The 15,975-nt window shown below is 34.7% G+C and overlaps 2 protein-coding genes across 2 annotated transcripts; one reads left to right on the top strand and one right to left on the bottom strand.

Annotated features, from left to right (window-relative positions):
- Positions 1-245: 245 nt before the first annotated feature.
- LOC125476715 (metallothionein-like protein type 2) lies at positions 246-1,353 on the top strand. Its single transcript, XM_048583126.1, has 3 exons — positions 246-432; positions 539-619; positions 934-1,353. Exons 1-3 carry the CDS (start codon positions 365-367, stop codon positions 1,022-1,024), a joined length of 240 nt encoding a protein of 79 aa, XP_048439083.1. The 5' UTR covers positions 246-364; the 3' UTR covers positions 1,025-1,353.
- An 11,212-nt stretch (positions 1,354-12,565) lies between these two features.
- Positions 12,566-13,881, bottom strand: LOC103953144. The gene is made up of 3 exons (XM_048583444.1): positions 13,875-13,881; positions 12,729-13,787; positions 12,566-12,615 (listed from the first exon to the last, which is right to left on the bottom strand). The coding sequence occupies exons 1-3, from the start codon at positions 13,879-13,881 to the stop codon at positions 12,566-12,568; spliced, it is 1,116 nt and encodes a 371-aa protein (XP_048439401.1).
- Between the last annotated feature and the right edge of the window lie 2,094 nt (positions 13,882-15,975).

Below are 15,975 nucleotides of genomic sequence, written 5' to 3'. Positions count from 1 at the left end.
CCCTTACTTCTCTCACATTTTTTTAATTTTTTAATATTTTTTACACACCACTAATACTTAATAGAAAAATATTAAAAAATTAAAAGGATATGAAATAAGTAATTTAGGATGTATGAATATAATCTCTCTTATGCAAAACCACCATAAAGACTATTCGAGGGAGAAACGACAATGCATGGGATAGACATGACGTCCGATCACGCCCGGTAGATATCAACCATTCTCTCTCCTCCACCGCACTATAAATTGAAGCTCATGGCTTCCCATGATTACTCGTTCAAAACAGAGCTTGTGGTTGTCTGCTTCTTTATCATCAATTCAATCAAACTTTCTGTTGTGAAATTTTCCATCTCCAATTCCAAAAATGTCGACGCGCTGCGGTGGTAAATGTGGTTGCGGGCCCAGCTGCAGCTGCGCAAGTGACTGCAACGGGTAATCTTTCTAACTTTCTGATTGTTTCCCGAGAATCTTGAAAAAGAAAATCCCAGAAAACTTCTGCTGTGTTTTGGGTTTTTTGACTATGTGGGTTTTTGTTCAGGTGTGAGATGCCTCCTGATCTGAGCCACAAGGAGGGGTCCACCACTGAGACCCTCGTCACGGAAGTTGCTCCCCAGAAGTCGTACGTCTTCTCATCTCTCGGAAATGAAATCCCAAATTATATTTGTAATTTGTAATTTGCCGATTTTGTGGTTATAGTATTGGGACATACGGAGAACCAGAACTACATGGAGACACTAAACCGACAATAAAAGTTACAAAACGACAGTAAAAGGAAACAAAATCGTGACTTATGTACGGCTTATTGTCTGTGTTCCGCGATCGGTATGATTTTGGGAAGTATGGAGAGAAAAAAACGTCATTAAACCCTGATTTATATACGACGTATTGTCTGTTTCGGAATCGTAACATTTGCTTTGTAATTTTGATGTGCAGTCACCCGGAGGCATCTGAGATGGGAGTTGCTGCCAAGAGCGGATGCAAGTGCGGAGACAACTGCGCCTGCAACCCCTGCAACTGCAAGTGAGGGACAGATGCCACCTTCTGATGAAGCAAGAGAATCGTGGGGCTTATATGTTTAGCAGTAATATATATGTACGTGTGTGTCGTAATTATGATCCAACTTTACCAAGGTCGTGTTTTTAGAATAAAGCAGCCATGGCTTCTTCTGAGGTGCAGGTCCTACTGGGCTGGGATCTGGTGAGGGCGATCCTAGGTTAATTATGGCTTCTTGTTGTCTGTTTGCTTTGTACATAAAGTAGTAGTGTTGATATTTATATGCTGTGTTGGCTTGGTGGATCATATTATGTGTTTCTGATGAAATTAATGAAAAACTTGCTCCATCTTTTACTTTAATTTTTGGGTTAATTGACGAGGAAAAGGAGTGCAATAAGTTAAACAACAAAAATTTCTATGATGTTCTGGAGAAACTTGGAGTACAAGATAAGTTAAGAATTTGTCAAACATTTAACGATTATCGAAGAATTTGTTAGTCTGAATTAGTGTAGAAAGTCGTCTATATGGAGGAGAAAACACACAAAGAAGAATTAGACTAGATCTGTTACTAAACCAAATATATTAAAAAATATAAAAACTAATGAAAATGGTTTCAAATTTTTGAATCTTAACCAAAAACCAGGTAATAAGTTTATCTAAGGGAACTTTAGCGAAAAACTTCCGGTATTGTTCACTTCAACGAAAAACTACATTTTTACACTAAATAATCAATCATGTTACTGAACCAAATATATTAAAAAATATAAAAACTAATGAAAATGGTTTCAAATTTTTGAATCTTAACCAAAAACCAGGTAATAAGTTTATCTAAGGGAACTTTAACGAAAAACTTCCGGTATTGTTCACTTCAACGAAAAACTACATTTTTACACTAAATAATCAATCATGTTACTGAACCAAATATATTAAAAAATATAAAAACTAATGAAAATGGCTTCAAATTTTTAAATCTTAACAAAAAACCAGGTAATAAGTTTATGTAAGGGAATTCTCTGCCTAATCTTAATCTCCTAATCTTGATCTCTACTCTGCACATAAACAATTCCTCCACTTTTGTAATCGAATTGATCTCTCTACCTCTCTCTCGATCTCTCCACATCTCTGTTTTCATTTTCCATTCCATTTGAATTCCACCATTTTTTCGAATCACCATATTAGGAACCTTTGAGGATGAAGGAAGAGAGACAAAAAGTAAGCTAGAGAGACGGAGATAGCCGGAGAGGAAGAGACCGACGAGTTCTACATGAGGTACTACGTCGGCCACAAGGGCAAGTTCGGCCACGAGTTCCTAGAGTTCGAGTTTCGCTACACCAACAATTCCAACCACAAGAACGACACCATCATTCGCAAGGAGGCCTACGATGTGGAAGCAAACTTGGTTGACCTTGTAGTTAAAGATGAGCCTAGTTATCAAGAGGGGAAGCACATCTTTTTATTATTATAAAATACAAATATGAAATTATAAAGAGGCTGCCAATAGAGGAAGCTAGCTTTCTACTTATCATAAATCACATCTTTTTAATATTATAAAGCACATTTTTTTAACCAAAACCCATATGGAGATGGTCCACACTTGAAACTAATTATCATTTAGTCTTTTGAGACAACTTATAAACAAGGTTTTGCCGATGCTATTATAATTAGTAATTAATTATATATTGAGTCTACCCAAGCCATCTTGGAAGTATGTGAAAATTTGTATTCGAATCGCAAGTTAGGCGTCTGATCATGTCTTTGTCAGTTTTGGAAATAGTATAGTATTCATATTCGGTTTTACAAGTTAGCGTTCAGTTTAAGAAATAGTAATAGTACCGGTGTTCATTTTCATAAGTAGTATAACACCAATGTTCAGTTTCAGAAATAGTGTGGTGCCCATGTTCAGTTTCCAAAATAGTTAGCGTTCGATTTAAGAAATAGTGATATTACCAATATTTAGTTTCATAAATAGTGTAGTATATGTGTTCAGTTTTATAAATAATGTAGTACGCACACTGTTTCTTGAATTACAGCAAAATAACTCATACTCTTTCTGAAATTGAACCAAAATAATGCACATTATTTTTGGAAGGGAACAAAATAAACATTATTTTTTAAACTATAGTAAAATAACTAACACTATTTCTGGAAGTAAACCAAAATAACTCATACTATTTCTGGAACTACAACAAAATAACCACAATATTTATGAAGCTAAACAAAAATAATTCACACTATTTCTGAAACTACATTAAAATAATCACACTATTTCTAAAATTGAACTAAAATAATTCACACTATTTTTGGAACTACACCAAAATAATCACACTATTTCTTAAATTGACCCAAAATAATCCACATTATTGCTAAAACTACAGCAAATAACTAGCACTATTTCTGAAACTGAACGAAAATAACTCACACTATTTCTGGAACTACAACAAAATAACTCACATTATTTCTAAATTTGGACCAAAATAACCCATACTATTTCTAAAAGGTAACAAAATAAACTTTATTTCTAAAACCACAACAAAATAACCAATAGTATTTCTAAAAAAGAACCAAAATAACTCATAGTATTTTTGAAACTACAACAAAATTACGCACCATTTATGAAAATTGAACCAAAATAACCCACATTATGTTTGAAACTACACCAAAATAACTCACATTATTTATGAAACTGCACCAAAAGAACGCACACTATTTCTGAAATTACAACAAAATAACTCACATAATTTCTGAAACTTAACCAAAATAAGCCACACTATTTATGGAAGGGAACAAAACAAACACTATTTCTGAAATTACAACAAAATAACTCACACTAATTCTGGATTTGAACAAAAAATAACACAGATTAATGCTGGAACCATCAAAAAATTATACACAATTTATGAAATTGAACCAAAATAACCCACACTGTATTTTGATGGGAAGAAAACACTCAATTAACAAACCAATTTTTTTATAGAGAAAATAGTGCAAAAACATACAATTTATAAAACTGAAGAAAACACTCATTATTTCTATATCTGGAAAAAATAAAATAGTGATCAAAGTGAAGTAAAAACAAAATTCATCATTTTGTATTTTTTTTTTTTTATAGAAAAATTGATCAGTTTATGGAATCACAAACATGAAAACATATTACTGTACTTTGGAAGTAAAATGTTTACAAGAATATGAGATTAGCATCTCTTTTTTGCCAGATTGCTGTGACGAATTTTCTGTTTCTTGTGCAATTTGGTTCCCCGTTTCATCCTGCTCTAGAATTTTGCGTCATGCTTGGGTCCATATGTGAAGCCATAGTAAAATCCACAGAGTTAATTAGTCTGAAAGGAAGATTTTGTGTATCCAATGAAAGTGACAACAGTCATTGGATTAGGATAGAAACGAATGGGCAATTTGGTGGGTAAAGTGGCCGCAAGTGATCTGACTGATGGGGTGTCCCATTAAAAACCACCATAATTAAATAGCCATCTTTATATTTAGCACGCTTAAACATGGTTCCTTTCTTTTTGCGAAATTTTTTCTCTCAATTTTTTAAGTAACAATGATACTTACTATCCTGTTTATTACTGTTAAATGATTTTAAATTTCGAAATATGTGTAGTTGATTGATATGAATCTTAAAATTTTAATTCATCAAATAGTAATAAGTTGAGTAATGAGCGCTATCACTACTTAAAGATAGTAATGAAAAATGCACTCTCTCTCTTTGTAATCCACTTAAAAGAGATTTTAAGCACAATTAGGGCAGACTCTGTAGGGTCATAATCATGTAGCTCTAGCTAATGTAGTGATAATTCCATGATCAAAACATTTGTGCTATTGGCGTTTGAAAGGAGTTTAATGGTTTGCAAAATTGGACGTAGAAGATGGAAGTTATGGTTTAGTGATGGTTTTACATTAATGGAGGTTGGTGAGAAGGTGTTGGCACAATTGTAAATATTCTAAGGTTTGTAACGGGCTGGGTTAGTTTCTATTGGGGGGTAATTATGCAAAGTCATATTTTCAGCTGTTGGGCTTTCTAAGTCAGCCCGTGCATAATTTGCAATCTTTGTCCTTATGGTTAAATTTTAGGTTTTCTTAGTTAAATAATAATTTATGGTGGTTTTTGGTTAAATAAAAGTTGGCTCAAGCCATTTTCATTAAAGCTTACATTAAAAAAAGATCTGTAGCTATGTATTTGGGATAATAATTTAGCCATTAATAAGACTCCAAAAAATAATCATCAAAGTATTTGGAGAACCATCAACCTAGGGGTGGGCACGGGTCGGGCCGGGCCCAAATTTAGACGAACCTGACTCTACACGTTATAAACTGGAAAGGGGCAGGCCACGCCGGGTAGAGAGATTTTAAGTTTTGGAACCGAACCTAACTCGGCTAGTTTCAAATGGGCCGGTCCGGGGTGGGTACATGGGTCCAACTCTATTTTTCTTTTTTTTCAAAAATACATTTTTATAAAATTGCACTGCAGTGCACAACATCATTGCAGCAGCACAGACGTTTTCAAAAATCACAAGAGCTGCTTCAAGCTTCAAACTTCTGCACAGACAGATTACAGGAGCTATTCCAAATCCAAAAAAAACATAAACATTAAAACCGAAATAACATCCACATTAACATCTACAATAACGTCAAACGTCCATCATCACTCCATTTGCAAGAGTGCAAAACAATTGCACAACAATTGCACATCATTTCTGTGTAGTTGCACAAATTGCACAGCAGCTGCACAGATTGAACACAGAGATCACCTAGCCTATTCCTATATCTTTGAACGCATTAATTAAATATAATAGTAAGCATAGAATCATTTCTGTCTATATATCAAGAATTAGACCCACCACATTATCATTTCTATATTCAAGAGTTCAAGATATCAAGATATTATGATTCTATTCGTACTTGCACTAACATCTAAAATCTTAATTCATATTCAACCAATCAACACAATGAAAACCAATGAACAATTTGATCCATCTCAAATCTCACCAAAAATATATGACATACCCTAACAGATTTATTGAGCGTGCTTCCATAACTTAAGCTTCAAATAATAAGTTTCTAATATTTTTTTAAAAAAAAAAAACTATGTTGATGATATAAACAAAAGCCTTTCATTTAAATATTTAAACTTCTCGAAAGTCCAACCAACTTTCTTATTGTAATGGTCATATTCTGTATGCGTTTGCATCGGATGTGGAGTGAGAGAGAGCCTTACCAACTTTTGGGCCAGCTTGTTCTTTGATTTCGTCTAGATAAACCTCACCATCAACTCCAATATTCACCTCACAATCACATAACCTTTAGCCTTAAAAAAAAAAAACCAAATGATCAAATTTCAACGATGAGAAACAAGGATAATCCAACGATAAGGTGATCACGTACAATGATATAGATTATCTTGGGGTTTTTTACATTTTCGAAGCTATAAGATGCAGGCATGTGCTTTGTCTTAATACTAACTGATGATGAATGTCACCAACACAACACAATTTAAGCAACGAAACCGTTTTACCAAATGCAAACCACCTTAAGCTTGAACAATCCCATTACTTTTCTTTTGTGAAAGTAGGAAAGACAAAATAAAGCTGAATATGAACCCATTAGCCAACAAATATATAACTAATAAATTATAAATAAATGAACAATCTGATCAAAACCCATTAATATCATTACGCTGAACTTCACCAAGAACATAGAGAAAAAGGATTAGGAACAGAGAGAATTATTTTGTTTATATTCATTTATCCTATAGGTAACTAGTGAAATATGAAATTTGTAGTGCATATTTAAAATTGGGGTTTATGTGTCCTGCAGTGTGAATTTGTGAGGATGTTTGCTTGTAACAGTTTCTACAATAATCAGACAGAAAGTATTACGTCAATGAAAAGAAATTGTGCCATGCGTCTCTCTCAAGTGAAAGTCTCTCTCTTTTTGAGAGTATTTCTCACCTCTTTGTGTGAGGCTTCCAAATTTGAGCAAATCCGGTGGCGCCGACCATAGCTTAGGTCAGGGTCAGTCGTTGTTCCCTCCTTTATTTTCTTGTTTTCTTTTTTCCTTACTTCTACTGTTTTTTCGCCATGGTTGTATACCGATCTGTTCTGTTTCTCTTTCCTTAATAGTTTCCCTCCTCTTTGTTCATCAATATTCCAATTTCCAACCATACAACCTGCTGAGATTGTATGTAAAGCTTCGATATTTCATCGGCTCAGATGTTTCTAACACCACCACTTTCTTTTTGTTCTCTGCATTATCGGCAGTGTCATTCATGGATTTCCATGGACTTCGTCTTGATAGTTGGCTTCTCTTGTTTAGTGGCTATCCTTACTTTATGGATGTGCTCGGGAAGCAGATTGGAGTTAGATGTGGCATTTGGTTAGGCATTGCTTGGTTGTGGAAGAGGATTTGGATGGATTAGGAAGATCTATGGTGGGGGCAAAAGCAATAGAAGTTTATGGGTTTTGTTACTATGTTCTGGTTTATGGGCCTAACTCTTTCTTGGATCTGTTTGTATTTTGTTTAGTTTTGGCCCATTTTTTGTTGTTTATATGTTAGTTTTGGCCTATGCTTGTATGTAAAGTTTGTGTTTATAATAAAAAGTTACATTTTACAGGAATAATAATAATAATAATAATAATAATAATAAGTTTTGATCATTTATTGTATTGTGTGTGTGTGTGTGTGTGTACATACATATATATATATATGTATGTATAGGTTAAGAGGCCAATGAAAACTTGATCTTTTTTTTAATGAGAAACTGAACTTTAGTAAGCGCATATCTACGATAGGGATTGTAATATCCCACATCGACCAATGGAGAGGGGGTGATGTGCCTTATATGTACATACTCCCCTCCCTATAACACAAGGTCTTTTAGGAACTCACTGGCTTCGGTTTCCATTGGAACTCCGAAGTTAAGTGAGTTTGGGCTAGAGCAATCCCACGATGGGTGACCCACTGGGAAGTTGCTTGTGAGTTCCCATAAATAAAACCGTGAGGGAATGGTAAGCCCAAATTAGACAATATCGTGCTACGGCGGAGCTGGTTTGTAAGCCCAAATTAGACAATATCGTGCTACGGCGGAGCTGGTTTGGGATATGACAGGGATGGCAATGGTTCGGTTTGGGGACGAAAATGCTATATTCATCCCTATAACCACAAAAATTAATTATATCTATAACTGCAAATTAACCATCGAAGATTATTCATAACCATATCCATCGAGAAACAGATTCTTTATCGGTTAACGATTATATCCATTTTCGTCAATATAAAAAATATATTGTTCAATTGACACATTATATGTATCAGATACTAATTTCATCACTAAATATCCATGTCCAACCAATAAGCCAAATATGATAAATTAGTCTAATGAAAAAAAAAAAAAAAAAAAGGATGACAAAAGCAAATACAACAACGACTAAAGAAGAAACACAAAACAAATCGTCACATAATTATGAAACTTGTGGCAACAAAATCAAAGCATTGATAATGTTGGCTAATTTTTGAACTCTTCCATAAGTATAGTTGAATTCTCATTGGTTATGATTCAGAATTTTGAACTTTCTCACAAAATGCAACTTTTGTGCTCAAGGTAAAGGGTTCGGTGAATATACATATATATATATATATATATATATATATTATACAATACTATATTATATTATGTATAAATTATATTATATCCTTAATAAGTATTATTTAGGGCGGATTCGGGGATAGATACTGATCGAGGACCCCTATATCCAAATTTGAAAACATAGCATAATAATATTTCCAGTTTTTTCCCATATCCAAAATATATTCGAATTTCACCCCTAAATCCGTTCTTTTTGGGCACCTATCCACGGTTATCAAATATAACGGTTTGAATTGTCATCTCTAATCTACGAGGACATACACAAAACAAAGAGAAGCCAAGATGATAATGTATCAAACTAAGTATCTACGTAATGTGAAAAAGTTATAACACATAATAACGCATGATAAGTTTGAAAAGTTATCATGACACTTTTGAAGAAGTTTCCATTAAATTTTCTCTAGTGAGCATCAAAAGTGCACTATTACAAGATCAAAGATACTATCATTCAGGAGAGCCTTTTTTATGTGCCGGAACATGAGGAAGTACACCATATGTCATTATACGTGGATGAATTTTTTTTTTTTTAATTTTTCAAGTGTTCATCTACTTATATAATGACATATAACGTAAGCATAGTGAGAATTCTCTTCTAGCAAACCAATGAACTGCATTTAGGGCCTACTACAGTAGACTGCCCATTACGGTGAAAAGACGTGGCCCCAAATCTTGTCAAGTCTTGTTTGATGGGCCTTCCCAATGTAAGAAAAGAAGACTCATGTGGCACTAACAATGACAGGTCTTTTAGCCCATCTGGTGCACTTTTCAAATTAAGTCATGAGTTTGTTCTTTTATATGCATAGGACACGAGTAGGAGATCTGAAGTGGAAACCTCTCTTATATTTTGATACGCGAAGTATTGTTAGACTAAGAGTTAGTTGATAAAATTCGATCAATTTGGAACCAAGAGTGCAATTATATGAAATGAGGGTGACACAAGTACAATGACAAAAGCAAAAGACAACCATCCTTTTTAAGATCAATTCAAAGTGATTGAGAGAATCTTTGGTTCTTTCACTTTATGACTCCTTAATCACATTATTTAAATGAATCCAACTTAAAACTTAAAAAGAGTGATGGTTAAATAAGAAATTTCATTGTCCGCTAATTTTTAATCAATTTAATTAATTTAATTTAATTATATTATACTAGACAACAAATATCTAGGATCTGCAACTTCTTCTTTCCACAACATGAACAGCTGACAATTGAGAACCTTTACTTGCCCATATCTATTACAACTAGACAAGATTTTGGTGCAATAATTTTAAATGTTCCCCATGGATGTAGATGTTAGAGTTGAAGAACCCAACACTAGTTATTTTTAATACCATAACCTTAAAAAATTTATTCAGATTTCGATAAAAACCTTACGATTAATCAGCTACTTGCAATCATATACCGCAAAAAATAGCAAAAGTAGGACTCACAACCGTTCATTATACATCGTGTAATCATAAATTATTTTAAATTTTAAATTTTAAATTAAATATAAATAGTATCTAACGAAAGTTGACTGCACGATTTACGATGAACGATCACGATCATAAGATCCTTTGGATCCCTAAAAAAATGATCCCGCGAGGATCCTTTTCCACAAGTCGCAATCCCTCATAGAAGGAAAAATTTAAGGCATCCGTTTGCATGAGATTTGTGTTTAAAAATTGTTACATCATTTTTTAATGTCATAATCACAATTGAATTCTACATCATACGTTTTATTTTAGTACAATAATATATTTTACCCTATTGGACAGAGAGAAGTTTGGCTGAGCCACATAATAGACAATCTAATTTGATATCGAATTCGTCATCCACGAAATTTGAAACTAAAATTTCTCATTTATAAATATAAAAAAATATACAAACCGTAATACTAAATGATTTACATCACACATTCTAAGTCGGTTACCAAAATTTGTTATTATGTTTGGTTTGATGACTGGTGATGTGAGATTAGGTTAGGTAGCAAGTCTTTCTCAGTAGGCTTAAGAGTCAACATTCAACATACAATGTCACACTCGCTTTAATTAATAAAAATTAGTTTGACTATTATCTTATCACCACTCGTTTAAGGAAAGGGATCCTCTTCGGATCCCTTCCATCAAATCCATCAAATCAATCAACCTATATTTTTGAGATTTGATCTAACAGCTACAACTATGAGGCTATTTAAAAGTTATAATAACTTTAGCCGTTGAATCAAATTTCAAGAACTTGGATTAGGTGAATAGGTGAATTTAGTGGAAGAGATCTGGGGAGAATCCATTTCCCTCGTTTACCATCATAATCCAAATTAAGGTTACTATTTAATTTGGATCTCCAATCATTGTGGCTTGGCTAATATAGAATTCCTGCCGGTGGTGGTGGTGGTTGTTATTGGGGGAAAAAAAAAAGGCAAAGATATTTCTAAGTATATAATATTTACTATCCTTGCTAGGTTGTTTGTGGCTACATTTCAACACTCAATAATGTATGGCATGTTCCAATCTTTGTATTTGAATCACAATCACGTGGTGTTGTTATTTTATTGTATGTTTGGACTTAACATACTTTTACTGATCGTTTTACACCTTCTCATCATCAGTAACATAGGCGAAATTATACGTAGACTAGAGGTTGCCATACCTCTCCCAGCCACCGTGGAAACAAGACAGTCCTCATGAAATCATTCATTTAATAGATGATTGTCACAAGTTTAAAAAGAACACCACTCGTCCAAGAGGTTAATGATTTCTTTACTTACAAGTAGAAGTGACAAATTAATTCATTGAGTTATTAATGATATATGTTAAGACTTGCTTAAATTTGATATGACTATAATGTAAATGTGAGATTAGTAATGGTGATGATGGTGTAAGGTGAAATAAAATTAAACGGGTTTTATCGAACGCTTATTAATAATCCAATGGACTAATTTGTTACATCTAGTTACAAGGGAGTATTTCCATTGCTGAAGTAAGTCTAAATTTTTAGGGTTAATCTTAGTTTACTACCTAAAATTTCGTGGTTTTCAACATTTGGTACATGAAATTTTTTTCATCCTAGAGTCATACCTCAAGTCTTAATTTTGGGACAGTCTCATACATCCGTTTGCTTGCTGTTAAGTTAGCCTTTAATTGGTGACATGACGTCCATGTAGACAATGACTGTGTGCCACGTGTCATTAAGGGCCCACGTGAAAAATAAAAAATTAAATTAAAAAAAAAAAGTGTCGGCCACCTAAACAGGCCAAACCCTCCCAAATCCCCATAACCTCATTGTCGGCGGCAAGAGCAACAACCTATATCCCCATCTAATTCTGACGAACTCCTTCATATCTTTCTTTCCCTCATTCTCTCACTCTCATCTCAAAAGGGCGTCAATTAGAACCCTGGCGAAGCCTACGCGAAAACCCAGGCCAACAAATCAAAGACCTCTCAAGTGAATCGAAGTCGATGGAGTCAGCGAGGACGTTGGAGTTGTACAGAGAGGAAATTCTGGGCGTTGGAGGGGGTGAGACAAGTGGTACCAGGGAACTTGTTGGCGAACATGGCGACTCCTATGCCAATGCCGCAGGTCTTGATGGAACACGAGGATGAGACATGAGCTCCAAGCAGGTTTAGAATGAAGTCCAGAATCGAGTTTTACTGTTGCGTTCATGCCTTCGAAAAACGTAGAAATTTTTGTTGCCATCATCGTGAAAAGCTCAGAGAGTCGGGATTGCATGCCCGAGTCCTAAAGATTTCACCACCATTAGGTAAAACTGCATCTAATCCAAAAACCATCAGATCCATGCTCAATCCATGCAGTGGCGGATCCAGGATTTTAAACTCGGGGGGTCCCAATAATAAAGGTTAAAAAATTTATAGACAAAAATAACATTGAAAAGTTAAATATAATACATTTTATTCAAAAATCATTTGCATAACAATATTACAAGCTATAAAATCCTAATTCAAGCGTCCACGACGAGGTTTCATGGTCTGAAAATGTTCCATGATAGCTTCATTACCAATACATGAAAAAACATCTTTCTCAATGTAAACAACTAAGCTGTCACTCAACCATTGATCTCCCATTTTGTTGCGAAATGGACCCTTAATGATATTCATGACGGAAAATGCCCCCTCCACTGAAGCAATTGCAACCGGTAAAACCAAAGCCAACTGAATAAGCAAATATACATATGCAAATGTTCGATGCAACCCTTTCTCCACCATTTTCTTAGCAAGCTCATTAATTCCCCGCAATTGAGAAAAATCATTATCAGAACGCACAAAATGAATGTAAATATCAAGTTGATCTTGAAGTGCCGATCTATCTCGATCCGTGAAATCTTTAGGATACATATGAGCAAGGCGAACAAGCTTCTCTTTATCAAAAGCTACAAATGAATCATTCGAACTCAAGCATGCCAAGCAAATAAGCAATTCGGTATTACCTTCAGCAAAGCGATCATCTAATTCTGTAAGTTGGAAATCAATGACCTCGAAAAAGAGCTCCACTTTGTAATGATGATGATTGGTCTTTCTTGGAGCCTTACGCAATGACTTCCCTTGAATGACATATAAATCATCCATATTAGGCACCTCAATTTCATGTTCAACACAAAAAGATGATACTTTATCAACCAAAAGATCAAAATTTTCATCATTCCTCATGCAACGTAGTTGTTCTTTACATGTCTTGACTAAAGCCATTGCATTCACAATCTCTTGATCTTTTTTTTGCAATGCTTGTGACAAATCGTTTGTAACTCCTAATATGAATTTCATAAAAAAGAGGAGGAACACAAAGTCAAAAGATTGTAAATCTTTTAATGACCTTTTTGCTTCACCAGCACTATCATTGTAGCAATCTTCAACAATCATGTCAAGCACATCCACCACAGATGAGAACATTGTAATCAAACTAATCAAAGCACCATAATGTGAATTCCACCGTGTATCCCAAGCACGTTTGAGACTAGTTTCTTGATTTAACCCTTGCCCCGTTTCAAGACAATCATTTTCAATAGCTTTCAAGAGATTTTCTTGTTGTTTCTCTCTAAGTGCATCACGACGCTTACATGAGCATCCAACAACATTTACCAAACTATTAGTCAATGTGAAAAAAGCGGCAACATCGGAGTTTTTCTTTGTTACGGCAACAAGAGCTAATTGTAGTTGATGAGCAAAACAATGAACATAGAATGCACAACTTTCTTCATCCAAATTTTTTTTTTTAAGGCCATTGAACTCACCTCTCATATTACTCGCACCATCATAACCTTGACCTCGTAGGTTGGAGTAGCTCAAGTCATGTAGTTTCAAGAACTCATCAATAGACTCCTTTAGTTTACTTGAAGTTGTTTCGGTAACATGTTGAACTCTTCCATTTCTTAAAGCCTACCCCAGTGAAGGCATCGCTTCCTAATTGTGAAAAGTTGATTTTAAAGAGATAGCAATGAAGACAAAATGCCGCATCTTTAGATATACTGTACTCCAACCAATCATATTCTTCAAACCACGAAACAACAAATCGTCGCTTTTTCTTTGCATGCAAAGTGTATGGGAACTCATACTTTGTAGGCCTACAAGGTCTCATTTGCAAATATGCTCTGCGGACCTCATCTTGAATATTAGAAGGATAGTCCTTCATTCGAATTCTTTTTCCCGGGTCTCTCTCAAGATTATTAAAATCAATGTCACACTCATTTTGTCTTGAGCTCGAACTACCCGAACAAGTAGATGGTGCTATTGGCTTTGGCTTGAAAAATCTTTCCATATTTCTTATTTCTAAACTACACATTTAACCAAAAACACAAAACATATACCAATCAACCAATAAACAACAATTCCATCTAAATTTCAATTATAAAATGAGTATACAAACATAAAACATATCAACAATTATATCAATAATAGACTAAAAATCTCCACCAATATCTAATATAATTTAATTGAGATTAGATTAGAATACTAAAAAACTTACTTGAATTTGGAACCAAATAGTGGTGGCTTGGAGAATTGAAACAAGTGGAGGTATAATATTGGAGTAATGTAATTATAATATGGGATTGGGTGGCATTAGAAATTTAGGGTTTTGGGTGAATATAAGAAATATGGGGGGATTAGGGGGAAAAGCAGTGGAACAGGGAAAGGAGAAGTGAAAGGGACTCTCGGGACATTCATGTGGGGCTAGACTTTCAAAAAGATTATGTAATCATGTTGCAAATGGTGGACCAATTGCAAACGTTTATCTCAATGGTTTAACAAAAAAAAAAAAAAAAAAAAAAAAAAGGAAAAAAAAGGAAAAAAAAGGGCCAAAACACTGCGTTTTGGACCAATTTTTTTAAATGCCCTGTTTTCTTTCTTCTCCCCTGTTGTCTTCTTCTCCGTTGCAACCTGCAACCTACTACTGCAGCAACACAGACAGTCTGCACAGGCCTCGTGTTCGAGTACGAGGGGTCCTCTGGAAAATTTCTAGCAGCATTTTAGGATGGCTGAGGGGTCCTGGGACCTCCCAGGTCCCTCTGTAGATCCGTCTCTGAATCCATGGATCCCAATATAGATCTGTCAATCTAAGGTTGAGTTTGTTTTCCTATGCCTCTGATTTGAGTTAATCTAAACCATGTGATTGTTTGAGAACATTGAAAATTTTGGAGTGGTGTTTTTCTGCGACGCACCTATTTTCTCGCAACGTCGCCGTTCATATCTCCACTAACCAAAAGTCTTGAGAAAGTGATAAAGAGAGGGCCAGGGTGGAGGTAAGGAGGGCCCTAGAAGATAGAGAAAGAAACTGAGATAGAGGAGAAAGAAAAAGAGAAAATTCAGACTTGGGGGGGAGGTAATCAGGTTGTTGGGGCCAGCGGGAAGTGACGCCAACGACAACCGTGGAGAGAGAAGGGTTGGTTGAGCACAGAGGAGAGAAACGAGGGAGGGGGAGCGGGGGTGAGGTAATAGGAAGGTAGTTTTTTTATTTTTTTTTATTTTTCAAGTGGCCCCTTAATGACATGTGGCACATAGTCATTATCCACGTATGTGCCACGCCATCAATTAACAGCTGACTTAACAACAAACTTAACAGATGTATGAGACTATCTCAAAATTAAGACTTGAGGTATGAATCTGGGATGATAAAAACTCCATGTACCAAATGTTAAAAATCACGAAACTTTAGAATAGTAAACTGAAATTAATCATAATTTTTATGTTAACGTGCGTAATTATTTTTTATAAAAATACTTTATAAAAGCATATAAATATGGTTCACACATATTATAATATATACGTGAAAATAATAATACTAAATGAAATATTTTCTATACACGCAACAGGTTCTTCCATCCTAGCCATGATTTA

Source organism: the organism of the source record quoted next, unplaced genomic scaffold, assembly GCF_019419815.1.
Source record: "Pyrus x bretschneideri cultivar Hongxiangsu unplaced genomic scaffold, Pyrus_bretschneideri_v1 Contig2, whole genome shotgun sequence".
In the NCBI taxonomy this organism is placed as follows: Eukaryota; Viridiplantae; Streptophyta; class Magnoliopsida; order Rosales; family Rosaceae; genus Pyrus; species Pyrus x bretschneideri.
The sequence above is the reverse complement of the archived record's forward strand: the minus strand, read 5'-3'. Positions and strand labels throughout refer to the sequence as shown.